The sequence below is a fragment of the Hyperolius riggenbachi genome, chromosome 3, assembly GCF_040937935.1.
Source record: "Hyperolius riggenbachi isolate aHypRig1 chromosome 3, aHypRig1.pri, whole genome shotgun sequence".
Classification (NCBI taxonomy): Eukaryota; Metazoa; Chordata; class Amphibia; order Anura; family Hyperoliidae; genus Hyperolius; species Hyperolius riggenbachi.
The window spans coordinates 97,114,151-97,131,497 of NC_090648.1; the positions used below are offsets into that span (position 1 = coordinate 97,114,151).

The 17,347-nt window shown below is 45.6% G+C and overlaps 1 protein-coding gene across 5 annotated transcripts in view; it reads left to right on the forward strand.

Moving 5' to 3' along the window:
* Positions 1–17,347, forward strand: part of PLAT (plasminogen activator, tissue type) — a 125,010-nt gene that overhangs the window by 102,397 nt on the left and 5,266 nt on the right. For all 5 annotated transcript variants that reach the window (XM_068274639.1, XM_068274637.1, XM_068274642.1 and 2 more), the window contains 6 exons: positions 1,790–1,881; positions 9,092–9,263; positions 11,698–11,783; positions 13,113–13,308; positions 13,394–13,530; positions 16,136–16,276. In XM_068274639.1, the coding sequence (XP_068130740.1) occupies positions 1,790–1,881; positions 9,092–9,263; positions 11,698–11,783; positions 13,113–13,308; positions 13,394–13,530; positions 16,136–16,276 (824 nt within the window). The remainder of the gene's footprint in view (positions 1–1,789; positions 1,882–9,091; positions 9,264–11,697; positions 11,784–13,112; positions 13,309–13,393; positions 13,531–16,135; positions 16,277–17,347) is intronic.

Consider the following 17,347-nt stretch of genomic DNA (forward strand, 5'->3'; position numbering starts at 1 on the left):
TGCTGCAATCTCTGTACCCTATTAACCTTATTAAAGGACCACTATCGTAAAAAAAATGTAGATTCAAATTGTATTTATATGTGTAAAATGTACATTTGTTTCTGTGTTAAATGCACCATAACTTACTTTTGTCCTGTGTTCCTGTCACAATAGGTTGTAAAAATCTGACAGATTCTGGACTAGTCCTTCTCTTTATTAGTGGGAGACTCTCAGGGTTTTCTGTATTTTCAAAAGCAACTGTTGAATGTCCAACTTCCAAAATAGTGTACAACCGAATAAGAAGACTGGCCAGTATCTTTGTATAGATCCTTCTATGGAGTGTGTTTGTAAAAGATAAAGTACTGAGAACTCCCTATGTGGAGATGGACTAGTCTGAAACCTACTGTACTGTACTGCCTACTGTAAAGGACAGCAACATAGGAGAAATACAAGGCTTTTGCTTTGGGCTATCACCTCCACTCACATGACTTTACTAAACTTATTTGGATAGTGGTGTGACTCCTGCAGGCTTCTCTATTCCTTACAAATGGAAGCAGTCGTTTGTGTATGGGCATCCCCATTGGGTCCCCTAAATGTGGTGGTCTGACAAATACTCATTTTTTCGTGAAAAGGCTGTTTGCCGATTTATAAATAGACTCCTATGTGATATGCCAGTGTTCTCACCAGGCTCTTTTAGCTGGGTGCTACACCCGGCTAGTTTTGGTGACCACCCGGCTGTCATCAGCTCACCTCCTCCTATGCTGTAAGCAGAGTTGCTCACAGAAGCACTGGCCCCGCATTCTCTGATCTCGCCCCACCCGGCTACTTTTTCATGCCACCCGGCTGGAAAAAATTCTGGGGTGAACACTGTATGCTCTCAGTATACAGCACTCCGGTATACAGTATATTTCAATGTACTGCAATCAACCTTTTTTTAAACTGAACTAATACCGCTACAATCAGATAAGTGATTTATTTTACATGTGCCATTTAATTGCCTATAATGTTTCTATTTTCTTTCCACTTATATTTTGTAAACTGGCCCTACCTGAGGCAGGGGATGTAACAAGTATTATTGTTGATTTATATAGTGCCAGGCCGAGCCGGATTTACCATAAGGCACTGTAGGCATGTGCCTACAGGCGCCTGATGATGGAAAGGCGTCTCATTTTCCTCCACTAGTGCCTCCCTCCCGCCTTACCTTTGCAGAGTCCCGAGCAGAGTGTAAATGAGAGGTTACTCACCCTGTTCTCTGCATTCCACTGACGAGATCTCCCTTCAGTCAGGGGTACCTCCAGCTACTTAATACTGAGATTCCCCTAGCCACCTAATACTTGGGGCACTTTTAGCTACTTAATACTGAGGATAACTCTGGCTACCTAATACTAAAGGGGGAACTGTAGCTACCTATGACGGGCAAGGGAACTAAGGAAGAAGTGACAGCTGGACAGCTAGCACACTTACAGTGCGGTTCAGCGGGTGTTTGTAGGTTCATGCAGGGCGAAGTATAGAGTGCCAGGTCATCTGTGCCAATAGGCTCTTTTGATGTAAATCCGGGCCTGGTGCCAGCACCTTCTTCTGTGGCACTGTACAACAGAATATAGGGTATAACAATACAAAATAACAATCAACAAAGGGGAGTAAGTAGTTGGTGGGCCCCTCAGCCCAGGGCCCCCCAACGGCTAAAGTAACTGCTGCACTGAAGTAGTTCTTCCTTTGCGCTGTATGCACCTGTATGTAAATTATTGCCTGACATAAAAAGCTGGAAATACAGAAAATATAAATTAAAGTACCCTCTTTTCCTCCACAGGAATCCTGATGGTGACGCAAAGCCCTGGTGTTATGTATCTAAAGGTGGAATATACAGCTGGGAGCATTGCAGTGTTCCTCAGTGCAAAGCCGGTGTGTATCAAGAGGTTCTGCTCAGAATTTCTCAGTAAAAGTTCTGGAAATTGCTTTTGAAACCTGTGTAATTACCTGTGTAATTGTCATTTAACAGCTAAAACCTGATTTGTTGATTTGAGCATTTGATATACATGCCAAGGAGAACTTAACCTTAAAGGGAACCCAAGGTGAGAGGGCTATGGAGGCTGTCATGTTTATTATTCTTTACTCAGTTTGGATATTATTGATGGATCCCGCTTTGGAAGCTTGTACAGGAGTTGTTCCAAGCTTCCATAAAAACACTGCTGGGCAGGCAAAGATGTTGGCGAGGCTCAAAGCGGGCGATACCATTAAGGCAAAGGAAGCAATTGCCCCAGGGTCCCCAACCTCTGCCTGGTCCTTCTGTGCTGCTGGACTTTCAACGGCTCCAAGTCCCCTGCACTATGTGTGGCTGGCTGGCTGCATCGCTGCTGAAGGCTACTACAGCACTACATATTGCAGATTGCTGTACGTCGGATTAGTGGGACACGTGATGGCGGCTTGGCAATAAGGGATGCGTTTTCTTCCACATGCATTGGCACTACAGCACCCACAATCCTTTACTACGTTTATTGCTTGTACCAGGTGACCGCTCCTGCAAGTCTATGACAATAGGAGGGCAGCACGGTGGCGTAGTGGTTAGCTCTCTCGCCTTGCAGCGCTGGGTCCCTGGTTCGAATCCCAGCCAGAGCACTATCTGCAAAGAGTTTGTATGTTCTCTCCGTGTCTGCGTGGGTTTCCTCCGGGCACTCTGGTTTCCTCCCACATTCCAAAAACATACGGACAAGTTAATTGACTCCCCCTAAAAAATTGGCCCTAGACTACAATACTTACACTACATAATATAGACATATGGCAATGGTAGGGATTAGATTGTGAGCTCCTTTGAGGGACAGTTAGTGACAAGACAATATATATATATATATACACTGTACAGTGTTGCGTAATATGTTGGCGCTATATAAATACTAAATAATAATAATAATAATAATTGCCGCAGTTGGGGTGGACGTGTGGCAAGTGAGTGCAAAACCCAGAGGGGGAAGGGGGCAAGCGGATTTAAACAGGCCCTGGCGAGGCTACAACTTCCACTTGGTCCAGAGCCAGGACAAGGTCCTCCAGCACCCAAGGCTAAGACACCAAAGTGCGCCCCTCCATCCCTCCCACCCCAGCCGTCACACACTGATTGCTATTAGAGTAGGAGAGTAATCTCTAGTTATCTGGCTTGCAGTCACTGCCATGTATGCCCTTTTCTTATTTCTCTCTGTTTCTAACACAATAGGGGAATGATAGCTGAGTGAGTTGTGCGCCCATCCTACACTGTGCCCTGAGGCTAGAGCCTCTCTCGCCTCGGGCCCGGCCCTGTCTTGGTCAGATGACTTTTATACCTCTAAGAGAATGCCCAAGCAGCTCAAGGTGACCCAAAACCACTAGGAAAGTGTAGGGGACCAAAAGAGACCCAAAAGCTCTCCTAATAAAGCAATGTTTAGTGTGGTTTGCCTTCTTAAAACAGAAGGTATTTGCGATAATTCAGATTTAAATTTGTAACTGTGTTTTCCCACAATGCATCACTACTGAATATCCAAATGATCTCTTTATGCTCCTGATGGCAGACTTACATCCAGAACTGCTGGTGTATAGCAAGCCTATAGTTTTACATTTCACAGAACAACATCATTCCTCTAAGAATAGCTTAATGACATAGCCGGGCACTAGGAAGTCAGGGGGTGGATAATATTATATGGCTCCACATACCTTTCAGCCAAAGGTGAGTCTTAAGCCTGTAATACGTCTAATAAGAGCCTTTATATTTTCTCTATGAACTTTTGTATACTACCATATTACAGTAAGGTGGCCAGTTGTAGCCTCATCATGAGCAATTTATCAGGTGATGTCACTTCGATAATGGACCACCTCACTTCATAGCTTGCACCAGGCACTAGTGTTTAATGACAGGAAGACATGATGCAAACACTATAATGATGTGTATTAGTAAAGTCACAATGTTCTCCATGAAATCCTGTTAGATTAAAGTGGATCCGAGATAAACTTTTACTCATTGCATAATTGTGTTTCTTTCATATAGTTTATTGGGCATTCCTCAAGCCAAATACTTTTTTTTGTTTTAATACTCTAATTCCCTATAAACTAAACAAGCCTCGCCCACAGCTTTTTCAGAGAACCTTGGCACTGTAGCAAGGGCTTATGAGATATCAGTCTGGGCAGGAGGAGGAGGAGGAGGAGGTTACTAGCCAGAGATTTCAGAGGCAGAGGGGAGGAGGAGAGCAGAGTTAATTTGTCACAGGCAGAGAGCTGGAGATGCTATCAGCTTTGCCTGTGTGTAATGTTTACAAACAACAGGGCTGCTCTCATTGTATCACAGGAAGAAATAATCATATTCTGTTGAAGCTGTTCACAGCTAGATTTGCTGTCTAAACTATCTAAACTTTAGATAAGATATATAGACAAGTTACTTGTTATAGTTAGTTTTTCATCTCGGATCCACTTTAAGGCAATTTTATGGAAGACTCCAAATATCATATCAAATCACAAATCTGGAAATGATTTCAGGAAATTGTATAACCCTTTTGTTTACAGTGCTACATTTGGCTTTGAGAAGTGAATTGACGTAGTAATAATATGCCCTCGAGATGACCTATCTACAAAACATTCTGTGATCTCTTAAGTCATTTGACAAAGGTCAGGGTAGGAACTGTTTACACGTCTTTCCGTTTGCCAAGGAACAATTTACGGGTACAAGATTTTCCTGGTGTCTGAACTGGATGCTGGCCTGTACACTGCATGTACCAACTTTTTTGGAAATAGATCAGTGTGCAGAATTCCGAAATGGAATATGGAAAACTGAGCAGTACTTTGTGGTTTTGTAGTGAGCCAAAAAGTATCAAAAAGCTCTCTAACGAAGGCCCTGCAAAGTACATCGTGACCCGTAAAAAGCTATTGAATTCCACACCTTATTCAATACTATTACATTAGCTATACAGTAAAGTGTGTTTATACTCAAAATATTATTTTCTCCTCTAAAACATTAAACACAGTAAAAAATGAATATGAAACACTATAAAAACAGGAAACACCAAGAGCCCCAATAGTGTAATTCGTACTGGACAAGGTGGCAATAAGTTTGTATTGCTAAATACTCACAAGTCAGGGTCACCAGCAGGCAACCACTGTAAAGGCAGGTGGGGAGATTGTCCTGACCCCACTCAGGATTAAGAAGTCGCTCTCTGTAGACAGGAAGAAAGGATAGCAACCCTCCACCAAGGGTGGATTCAAAATTGTATACAATGAACAGAGGCGCCAAAAGTATAAGATTAGATTAAATGAGCTTAAAAACCAACTTAAATGGCAAATTTAATCTAATCTTATACTTTTGTCACCTCTGTTCATTGTATACAATGAAACACTATAAAGGTGCCCATACACTCGTCAGATTGGCAGCAGATAGATAAGAAATGCATCTGATGATCTATCTGATGCGTTTTTAGAACATTTTTTACCAGGATAGAATTCCAATAGATTTCAGTTTGAAATCTATTGAAATTCGATCTGATGGCATTTTTTTGCCATCAGATTTCCATTAAGGCCAATGCAAACTGATAAGCAATCTCATCAGATTGACCTAAATTTTCCACCCTGCCAGTTCGATGGAAATCCATCGAAATCGGCCATCGATCGGTCGATTGGGCAACCGATTTGCGATCGATCGATCAGGATCGATCGGTCGGCCAGAAAATCAGCTGAGTGTATGGGCCCCTTTAGACTGCTCGGATGTCTTTAAATGTGGTTTTAAATGAATGCCGAGGTGAAAATATACTGATGAGATAAACAATGGTATCTATCTTCCATCTCCTAAAATCCTACCTAATAAGAGACAAGTGTCCCTGCGTACACTGTCTCTGTGTAGCTTGGTCCATGCCTTTAGCTACTGTGCATGTGCGAAGCACGGACCCAGACAGCTGTTGGGACTTGCGGACGGGGCCAGTGAGGTGTCAGATTTTGAGAGATCTTTAAAGGAAACATGAGGTGAAAGTAAACTGATAGTATAAACAATTGTATATATCCCCCTCCTTCTCCTAAAAATCACTTTTTTAGATATCCCACAGTTTTATTTTTTTCAGTATTTAAATCTACTTTTTAAGTTTTTACTGTTTCATTGTCTCTGCTAAATGACGCATTCATTGAAGTATGCCAGAGCTTAAAGAGAACCAGAGACGAAGCACCCTCATGTATTTTACCATATATTTCAATCAGAACATGACAGTTAATACCTACTCTGCTCTTTATTTCATTCTTCACTGCTCAGTCTGCCTGTTATCAGCTCTGATAAGAATCTCCGACTGAGCATTCAGCCTAGCTTTGCCCCAAAATGATTATAGCTGAGTCAGTCTTCTGTGATGTCTTTTCAAGTCTGCACTCTTGTGGCTCTGCTTTCCTGCTATGTATCCTCATAGCAGGAAAGCAGTGCCAGGAGGGGGCGTCACTAGTTCTCTTTAAACATATGAACTGTTGGCCCTTTTCTTTATCTCTTTCCTGCTCTCAGAAGCCATTTTCTGCCAGGTAAGTATTTTATGGCTGTAATTCCTAATTTTATTTTATGGCTGTAATTCCTAATCAGTGAAGTTTATGCTATAGTCTGACTGGGTCCCGACTGGACAGAACCGGTCACTTGTATACTTGATGTTTAGCTCTTTCAGGCAGAGAAAGAAAAAAAGGAACACAGCATAGCAGGGGCGCCGCGATGCATAAAGCGAACCAAGCGGTCGCTTGGGGCCTCACAATCTTAGGGGCCTCGGCGGCTCCGTGACGTCGGCGTGACGTCACTTTTTCCCCGCAGCCCCGCCGGGCTGGCACTGGCAGAGCAGAGCAGGGCTACAGGAAGATGGCCGCCGCCGAAGCCCTGCTCTGGAGACTATGTCTCCAGTACAGGGCTTCGGGTGGCCATCTTCCCGACCCGTAGCCCTGCATGAATCAGCGCGGGAGATTGGAGGAGGAAGCCAGGGAGGGAGCTCCGTGGGAACTGCGCGCCTGAGGAGCCGGCCGGGAGAGGAGACCAGGGAGAGAAGACTTCTGCCAGTGCCAGCCTGCCAGGTGAGTAAATTCTTTTCTTTTTGCAGCCGCAGCCCTAATTGCGATTGATTTCTGCTGAACTGTGCCCTAATTGCATTTGATATCTGCTGAAAATGTGGCCCTAATTGCGATTGATTTCTGCTGAACTGTGCCCTAATTGCGTTTGATATCTGCTGAAAATGTGGCCCTAATTGCGATTGATTTCTGCTGAACTGTGCCCTAAATGCGTTTGATATCTGCTGAAAATGTGGCCCTAATTGCGATTGATTTCTGCTGAACTGTGCCCTAAATGCGTTTGATATCTGCTGAAAATGTGGCCCTAATTGCGATTGATTTCTGCTGAACTGTGCCCTAATTGCGTTTGATATCTGCTGAAAATGTGGCCCTAATTGCGATTGATTTCTGCTGAACTGTGCCCTAAATGCGTTTGATATCTGCTGAAAATGTGGCCCTAATTGCGATTGATTTCTGCTGAACTGTGCCCTAAATGCGTTTGATATCTGCTGAAAATGTGGCCCTAATTGCGATTGATTTCTGCTGAACTGTGCCCTAAATGCGTTTGATATCTGCTGAAAATGTGGCCCTAATTGCGATTGATTTCTGCTGAACTGTGCCCTAATTGCGTTTGATATCTGCTGAAAATGTGGCCCTAATTGTTGCGATTGATTTCTGCTGAACTGTGCCCTAAATGCGTTTGATATCTGCTGAAAATGTGGCCCTAATTGCGATTGATTTCTGCTGAACTGTGCCCTAATTGCGTTTGATATCTGCTGAAAATGTGGCCCTAATTGCGATTGATTTCTGCTGAACTGTGCCCTAAATGCGTTTGATATCTGCTGAAAATGTGGCCCTAATTGCGATTGATTTCTGCTGAACTGTGCCCTAATTGCGTTTGATATCTGCTGAAAATGTGGCCCTAATTGCGATTGATTTCTGCTGAACTGTGCCCTAATTGCGTTTGATATCTGCTGAAAATGTGGCCCTAATTGCGATTGATTTCTGCTGAACTGTGCCCTAAATGCGTTTGATATCTGCTGAAAATGTGGCCCTAATTGCGATTGATTTCTGCTGAACTGTGCCCTAATTGCGTTTGATATCTGCTGAAAATGTGGCCCTAGTTGCGATTGATTTCTGCTGAACTGTGCCCTAATTGCGTTTGATATCTGCTGAAAATGTGGCCCTAATTGCGTTTGATTTCTGCTGAACTCTGCCCTAATTGCGTTTGATTTCTGCTGAAAATGTGCCCTAATTGCGTTTGATTTCGGCTGAAAATGTGCCCTAATTGCGTTTGATTTCTGCTGAAAATGTGCCCTAATTGCGTTTGATTTCTGCTGAAATGTGGCCCAAATTGCGTTTTTATTTTCTGGTGTCTGGGGTAACTGTTGCTGCATTTATTATTTATTTAATGGTCATAGTTGGCTATATTTGCTGTGCTACGGTTAAGCTTCGCCCATACAATGTCATGGCCGCGCCAATCTTTCGGCGCGCTACGCGCGCCTCAATCACCCCAACATCCATTTTTTCCCCGCAAACAGCCCCGCCCCAATCCGCCCTCCTGCTCCACCCACATGTCATGGCCACGCCCACTTATGCGGGATAGCCACACCCATTTTTCGCCGCGGCCGCCCACTGTATTGTAAGTGGACGGCATTGCAGGAAGTGACGTCAGTGGAGCGCACGCTGGAACGCGGGAAAAGGTAAGTGCTCCCCGCCCGTGCCTCTTACTATCGGCTGCTTCCTAACTATTTACAGCTGGAGGGGAGCGCAGATCGAGGGAACCCAGGCAAGGGAGGGGGGGTCCGACTCCCCTCCCCACCGCTAGGCCCAATACCCCCGTCCTGCCCGCTACCCCTCCGGCTCGGCGGCAGGCCCCCTGCACCCACGGACGGGCGGGTGCCGCACCTAGAAGTTTGCCGCCTGAGGCAAAAGTTTCACCCCGCCTCATAAGCGGGCCGGCCCTGCTTACATCAGACAGTACTGACATTGCTTAGTGTATCATTGGTGCTGCCTGGTCAGCTGACCAACCTTTGATTAAAAAGGTGCTGAACTTAAAACTTAGCTATAATACTCACACTCACAATGTATATTTTATCCTGTACAGACACCCAAGACTGTTATTCAGAGCGAGGGACGTCATATCGGGGGTCTCACAGTACCACCTCATCGGGTGTCAGCTGCTTACGCTGGGACTCTCCACTGGTGAAGACCAAAGCCTTTAGTTCTTGGATCACCTCTGCCCGCAGTCTTGGTCTGGGCAGCCACAACTATTGCAGGTGAGTGCTATCTCTGGTATAGAATACCTATTATCATTATTAATGGATGCATATTGTGACAACATCATGTATACTGTAAGACAGGTACCGGCTCTCATCTGTCGACCTGAACTCTTGCACATGACACAAGGAACAGAGGGAAATGCACCCTGTGTGTTCTTAGAGAGAAAAGCCTGTCTAATTCTCCCTCACCTTCAAGTAATCACAAGTGTAATTTGACCTCTCAGCTGTGTCAGCACAAAAATTTAGTAGTACTTTGGCAAACACAGCTAATATGTAAACACAGGATTTTAACCCTTTGTCTGCTTCCATTAACTACTCTAAGGCCGCTCCATGCCAATGGGCATGGCCACGGCGGCAGCCCCAGGACCTCCTAACGCCAATTGGCGTCAGGTCCTGGAGCCGGCTACTGAAGTGATCGAGCGCAGGGTGCGCGCGCATCTCCTTCTCGGGGGCGGAGCTCCGCCCCCTTTTCAGTCTCCGAGCGGCTGTTGCCGCCCGGGAGACTGTTAGACGCCGTGGTTGCCGTCTATTTACACAGTGCAGCGCTGCGATCAGCAGCAACGCTGTACTGAGGACAGCCGTGTGACACGGCTGTCCCCCTTGGGGACAAGAGAGCGATCGGCTCTCATAGACAGAAGCCTATGACAGGTGATCGCGTGATTGGGGGGAGGGAGGGGATTGGGGGGAATAAAAAGGCAAAAATAGTAAAAAATAAGTAAAAAAAAAATCAAGCACGGGGGGCGATCAGACCCCACCAACAGAGCTCTCTGTTGGTGGGGAGAAAAGGGGGGAGGGGAAATCACTCCTGTGCTGTGTTGTGCAGCCCTGCAGCTTGGCCTTAAAGCTGCAGTGGCTAATTATGAAACAAACAGCCTGGTCTTTAAAGAGGATCTGTAACATCAAAAGATCCCCTGGGGGGTACTCACCTTGGGTGGGGGAAGCCTCCGGATCCTAATGAGGCTTCCCACGCCGTCCTCTGTCCCACGGGGGTCTCGCTGCAGCCCTCCGTACAAGATGACGTCATTATTTACCTTCCCGGCTCCTGCGCAGGTGCTCTGACGGCTGTCGGCTCCGAACTACGCGGAAATACCCGATCGCCGTCGGGTCTGCTCTACTGCGCAGGCGCAAGTTTCCGGCGCCTGCGCAGTAGAGCGGACCCGACTGAGATCGGGTATTTCCGTGTAGTTCGGAGCGGAAAGCAGCCACAGCGCCCCCGCTGAAGCCAGCAAAGGTAAATATTGATTTTACAGTCGGGTCTGTCGCCGGCTGTTCGGAGGGCTGCAGCGAGACCCCCGTGGGACAGAGGACGGCGTGGGAAGCCTCATTAGGATCCGGAGGCTTCCCCCACCCGAGGTGAGTACCCCCCAGGGGATGTTTTTGAGGTTACAGAGTCTCTTTAAGGGGGTTTACCACTGTGGTCCTCAAGTGGTTAAAGCAGGAAGTAGACACACTGTTACAGCTCATAGAACTCCTGAAATAAATCTGCAAAGAAATGTTTGTCTTTAAAGGTTATTATACGGTGACTTATATTTTAGAGCACAGGGGAAGTTCTGAGTTTAGGTCTGCTTGAAACTATTTTGGCCACACACCATACAATCTTGGTTGTTCAACCTTACCATTTTAATGCAGTATAAAGGGGGGCGCTTTGCATATGGCCCTGCTGGGGCACTCTGCCACGGGGTAAAATTATTGACTTTTTTGCGTTGCTATGGGATGCAATGAGGGTAAAACATCGCACCGCAAACGCAAAGGCCAGGTGTAAAACCAGCCTTAATGAACACATGCTTCATCTTGTATCCTAAACCTCTAAAGGAGTGCTAAAAATAGCTCAAAACCATCTCTATTGTTCAGTGGCGTAGCTAAGGAGCTGTGGGCCCCGATGAAAGTTTTACAATGGGGCCCCCCAAGCACCCTATACATAACAATTGATACTGCGCACCAAAACCTGCCGATGGCAACTACAGTGTCAGAGGTGTAAGAAGGGAATGGGAAACAGTTTGTTAATGATTACCACTATTCAAAGCATCTATAGAAGTGATTATTATGAGCACAGGACCGATAGAGAGCTAATACTGTAGTTGAGAGAGGGCCCTTCGGGGCCCCTCTGGCCCAAGGGCCCCAATGCGGTCGCTACCTCTGCACCCCCTGTTGCTACGCCCCTGCTATTGTTATGTCACAAGCCTCACAGACCTTCCTTTTCATATGAGGGGCACAATGAAAATGTCCTGGGGGTGTAAAGAATATTTTTCACACACTGATTTTTCTCACAGGAGCGCCAACCATGGGAATAACGGAATGAACTTCCCCCCAGATTTCAGTCTAGTGCAGAACCATGTGTGCTTCTTGCTTTCCTATACCTAGTTCTACCTCTGTGAGACCCAGTCACATTCTTATTAAAGCAGCAGCCATTTTTGTTGTGCGCATTACACAGGAATCCGGATGAGGATGTCCGTCCTTGGTGTCATGTGATGAATGGAACACAAACAGGCTGGGAATTCTGTGATGTCCCTCGATGCTGTAAGTACCATGGAGATCGTTATATAAAATATGATGTAATGGGACATGGGCTACTTCTAGTTTATAGGCAGCTATTATGACACAAATGGATTATGGGAAATTATGCAAAGCCTTGTACAGCAAACTCCCGCGGATTGCCTGATGCCGCATACATGTACTTGGCGGGTGCTTGAACCGGCGCTAGAATAGCACAAACTACCCCCTCCTGGAGCAGCAGAAACCAATTATGGATTGTCCGGGGGCCATCTGCTGCACATCCTGCAGCTTCCAGCGGCTTACTGGCGTCCTCCGTGTATGGATCCCGGCATGTCACCTGACCTACATTGGGTCAGGTGACACACTAGGAGCCGTGCATGGACACAGAAAAGCCGCCGGGAGCTGCAGGATGCTGGAAGACGGCACCTGGAGAATCGGGAAGTTGTTTCTGCTCCCCCATTGTGACCTCAGTGTCAGGGGGGGTGGGGCATATGCCAGTGGACAAATGTTTGCCCACAGTTGCCTCCTCACAACAGTACAACCACAGTGACTTTCCCGACCCATAACAAGTGTGGCCACAATAACACCTACCCTAAAGGTAAGATCCCTGTATTAGAGGACGGTAGAATAAGATATCGGTGTTCCCCATAAACCTGGGCTACCCTGCAATATCTTCTTTCTCCATAGTTACACCTCTGCTTTTCCTGGCAATCTCACTCTGACAATATCATGGACATTACTGCTGTATTTTGGCACTAGTTCCTCCTTGCATCAGCTCTGTCACCCAATCACAATGCAGTATGACTCCCATATAGACTGAGGCTTTCACCTGTTCTGTCCATACAATCTTTAAGTTTCCAACAACCCATAACATCCTCACACTGCAAAGTTTTGAGCCTCAGTACCATTCCTTATTGGCATCACCCAAAATAATCTGCTGTGTTACACCTCAGACGTTGTGATGGGAGACTGCATAAACTGGACATTCTTGCAACAGACTGACAAGTTAGTGCACATTAAACACATTAAATCAAGGCATAGTTAGTGTACAAACCATTCTAATTTAATTCCAGCAGAGCCAAAGCGTCAACTATAGAAAGATTATAATGGCATCTTATCTTGGCTTTACCACACAACATTCTTCATTGGTATTCTCTAACATCATGTATGTTGACTGGTTCCACCAGCCACAAACAGCTAGTCATCCAACCGATACAGTACAGAACATAAGCTGCATGAGGTGATTTCAGACAATGTGGCTGTGTGGACAATGACACCACTTCATGCTGTAACACAGCAACCTTTTAATGCAGCCTCAATGTCCTACTCTAATTTTTGTGCTTTGTTTCTCAGCCACATGTGGCGTCCGAAGGGCCCAATTACCGCTACAGCCCCGATTCCGTATTGCTGGAGGCCGAGGTACACAGATCACTTCTCACCCATGGATGGCATCTTTATTTCAAGTGCACAAGCGGGCTGAGTACTTCTTTTGTGGGGGGACCCTCATCGATCGCTGCTGGGTGCTGACAGCTGCCCACTGCCTGGTGAGGTAAGTACAGTATTTAGCTGTTTTCATTAGTGGTAATCTAGATCTTATTATGTTCTTTCAGTGCACAGACACCTTTCTTTTTCAGTTTGACCGCCAACAAAATCCGTGTCAAGCTGGGCCGGACGATCCGCACTGAGCGGGGAGAACAGGAACAAGGTTTCAAGGTGGAAGAAATCTATGTACACCCGCAGTTTGATGAGAATACCTTTGATAATGACATTGGTGAGTAAATATTGCCAGAAGGGCCAGTACCTTAAAAGAAACTCTGTGATGAAGCAGTAAACTTGTGTGGAAGGTCATTCATAGAAGTAGAAATTCCTTCAAAAAATGTGACACTTTAGTTCTGGAACCATTAAAACATGTACTACCAGAGGGAAAGCTCAGATTGCTAATCAGTTGCATTCTGCTGTTACTTCGAGGTTCAGCTGCCAATTGTCCATTAATCTACTGCAGGTGCAGCAGCAATTTCCAGGTGGTCATTAACCACAGACTGCCACTTGTTACCCTCCTGTCTGCACAGGATAATATTGCTGTGGCATGTGGCACTATGAAACGCCTTTCTACCACTGCACTGTTGCCACCCACAGAATGATACCAACATATTAAAGCAGCTGACTGGCTTCTATCAGTACCTGCATGAATTAAGCAGCCTTGTACACGCGTTTGATGTTCCTTAGCTGACGCAGCTGGTTGGGGACATCTCTGCAAAGACTCTAGTGTGCGTATGGCGTCCTCAATGTGTCACCGAGAGATCTGTAGTGCCGGACAGTCTCAGCCAAGTGCAGGCCGAGCTGATTGTTCCCCCTACACATCCCGCCACGTCATGACGCTGTGCACTGCACTATCATGCTTCTCTATAGCAACAGAACACATCTGTGGCCTGTAGATTAGCACCCATCTGTAATGCACTCGGCCATTTACTGTCACTTGTGGGCGGCAGTAGTTGTGTTTAGAAAACCTATTGTGTGTGCTGTGTCTTCTGTCAAAATGAACGGAGCAGTGCTTTTCAGCGCTACTAGATTTGGGCGCAGCCGGCGCCTCCATAGACTTGAATAGGAATTACTTGTATTAGGCTCTCAGTGAGTAACCTTGGCTCCATCAGAAGACGGAGCCGAAGTTACAGTTACATAGTTATTTTGGTTGAAAAAAGACACGTCCATCGAGTTCAAGCAGTATAAAGTACAACACCAGCCTGCTCCCTCACATATCCCTGTTGATCCAGAGGAAGGCGAAAAAACCCTTACAAGGCATGGTCCAATTAGCCCCTAAAGGGAAAAATTCCTTCCCGACTCCAGATGGCAGTTGCTTTTAAAACACTATAATTCGGCTTCCAGCTGGAAGCCGAATTATTTCATTCCCTCACTATCCATGGCGGCCTGGAGGGGAAATAGTAATTAATACGGCCCGGACTTGTGCAGAAGCAGGATCAGCCATATACCGGCTGTATCCTGTGCCCAAGTCTACCGGCGCCGATTTCATATGTATGCCAAAATGAAAATGGTGATTTCTGTGTCTTAATTGTCCTACAAATAAGCATATGTGCTACTTCCACACAAGGAAGTTCAGCCGACTCCAGGGACCTGCTGGGACCCAGGGATGCCCCATCTAAAGAGCTCACAATCTAATCCTTACCAGTCTTATGTCAGTTAACTAGTTAGTTTGTTTTTTTGTGATGTGGGAGGAAACTGGAGGAGGACAACTAACACAGGGAGAACATGCAGTACAAACTCCAGGCAGATGTTCTGGTCCAGATTTGAACCGGGGTCCCTAAAGCTGCAAGGGAAGTGTGCTATCCACTAAACTTCCATGGTAGCCTACAAGGAAACCTTTTTTGTTGTATTAGGGATCCTGCCATCAGTGCACGGGATTCATGCTGAAGCTTAATACACTAGAGTTCAATGCAGAACAGGGAAGAAGTCATACTTTCAATGTCAGGGGAAAAATCAGTATTTGCACTCAACACATGGCTTGGTTTGAGGGTTATTTGTATTATCTTTTATTTACAAAACTGCAACTTTACAGGTTGCTATACAATAAAAAGGGGCCACAAGTGACAATCCTGTATATGTTACAGATACAAACTGTGACACAGGAGGACTAATCCACCTCACAGTCTAGGAATTGGGGGAACATAGTATACAACAGGTAGGGGAAATAGGACTACAGATAATAGGTGATAGTTATTGAGCAAGGAAGTTTGAAGAGGTTCTAGAGAGTGGTGGCAACAGCAGAGAAGTCTTGGAGACATGTGTGGGAAGAGGTCCTAAACCTGGTAGTCATTAACAAGTGACTGTTGAAGTGAAGATGGTGGTTAAGAGTGTATTTATGTATAAAGTCTGACATGTAAATGACACAAGACAAGAGCAGTGAATCAAAGAGAAACTTCAACCCAGGATTGAACCTCATCCCAATCAGTAGCCGATACCCCCTTTCCTAAGGGAAATCTCTGCCTCTTCTTGAATACATAATCAAGGCCATCTGCATGGCTGATATTGTAGAGAAACCCCTCCCACAGTGTGATGTCAGGGCCATGGTCCTGACAGTTTGCTGTCTGTGAACCTCGTTGCTTTGTGGGAAATAATAGCTGTTTCCAACTGCCAAGCAAGCCATATCTCCCTTTTTATTCATTAGGTTATTTTGCTATAGTTCCTCTTTATGGCAATGAACAGTAATCCAGGGACATTGGTGTATCCGTCCACATGATATGAATGCTGCTTGTTCACTATAAACTTGTGTTTCTGCCTGACAATATACATACATGCGTATCTCTGCACAGCTCTTTCTGTTCATCAGCTCTTCCTTTATGTGAGATATTCCTGTATTGCAGCACTTCTGAAGCTGAAGTCTCTTTCTGGGTCCTGCGCCATGGAGACAGACACTACCAGACCGGCCTGCATGCCTGTGAGGGGACAGAAACTAGCAGACTGGACAGAGTGCGAGATTAGTGGATTCGGGAAGCAGGAAGAGTGTAAGCAACCATAATAAGTGTACATCATGAAGACTACAAATCCTTGATTTGGGGTCTGTCAGACTTGTTTATAACGACAAGTAATAATACCTATTCTAAACAACAACTGGAGGTGTCCAACTGAGGGATAAAAAGCTAGGGCTAGGCGCTCAGTGCTCACAGACTAGCGCCGATTTGGCACTTGTTCTTGACCCGACGAAGCGGCTATAGGCCATGAAATGCGTTGACGTTATTGTGCATTATTTTGAATAAAAAATGTCTGATATCTCGATCAGTGAAGCCCACACTTACTTTCCTTCCATCAGTTGAATGACTCCAGTTGTTGCTTATTCTTACAGTACTAGTCTCACCCCTGTTGCGGGTTGAATTTTATGTTGTTCGCATAAGGTACTTTTTTTTTTGGAGCTGCGACCATTTATAACCTCAAGGCTGAGTGGGGATGGTACATCCATGCACCTTGCAGGGGAAGGCCAAACCTGTGCGGACAGACCACATGATGGGGTCAGATAAGGGGTAAAGAATAAAACATTTTGAGGTCATGAAAATCACTGGTTCACTATGAAGATAAGGACATAACAAAAGCTTGGAGGTCTCCCAGTCCTGGGAGTCACATATTTTTATTAGGTATAAGGTCCTGTGAAGTACTCGGGGCAGAGCAACTAACCACGTGTGCTGCACTGGAGGTTTCAGGAATAGTAAAGCAAGAAAAATGCATGCCGACCGCAGCAGTACGACCTCTAAGTCTGTAACCTGCAACTTAGTTATATTTACCATATACTGTATGTTGGCCCAAATCCAAGTTACATACAATTTGCATGCAAGTCAGAATAATTAGCATCTCATCGACCAACTGTTGTTGCGTACCGGAAGGCTGTGCCATTGCACTCCGTCTTCGATGAGCCGGATGCACTAATCTCTGGTAAAGTTGACATGAGGAAGGAGTGCGTGGCAATTTTACTGTTACTTGCACAGAGGGAGCACTTGCCATTAACCCATTAGTGCCACATGCTAACAGGTTAACGTGTGCATTTGCTGTGGTAATATTTGGGGTAATGCCCATTACCATAAAAT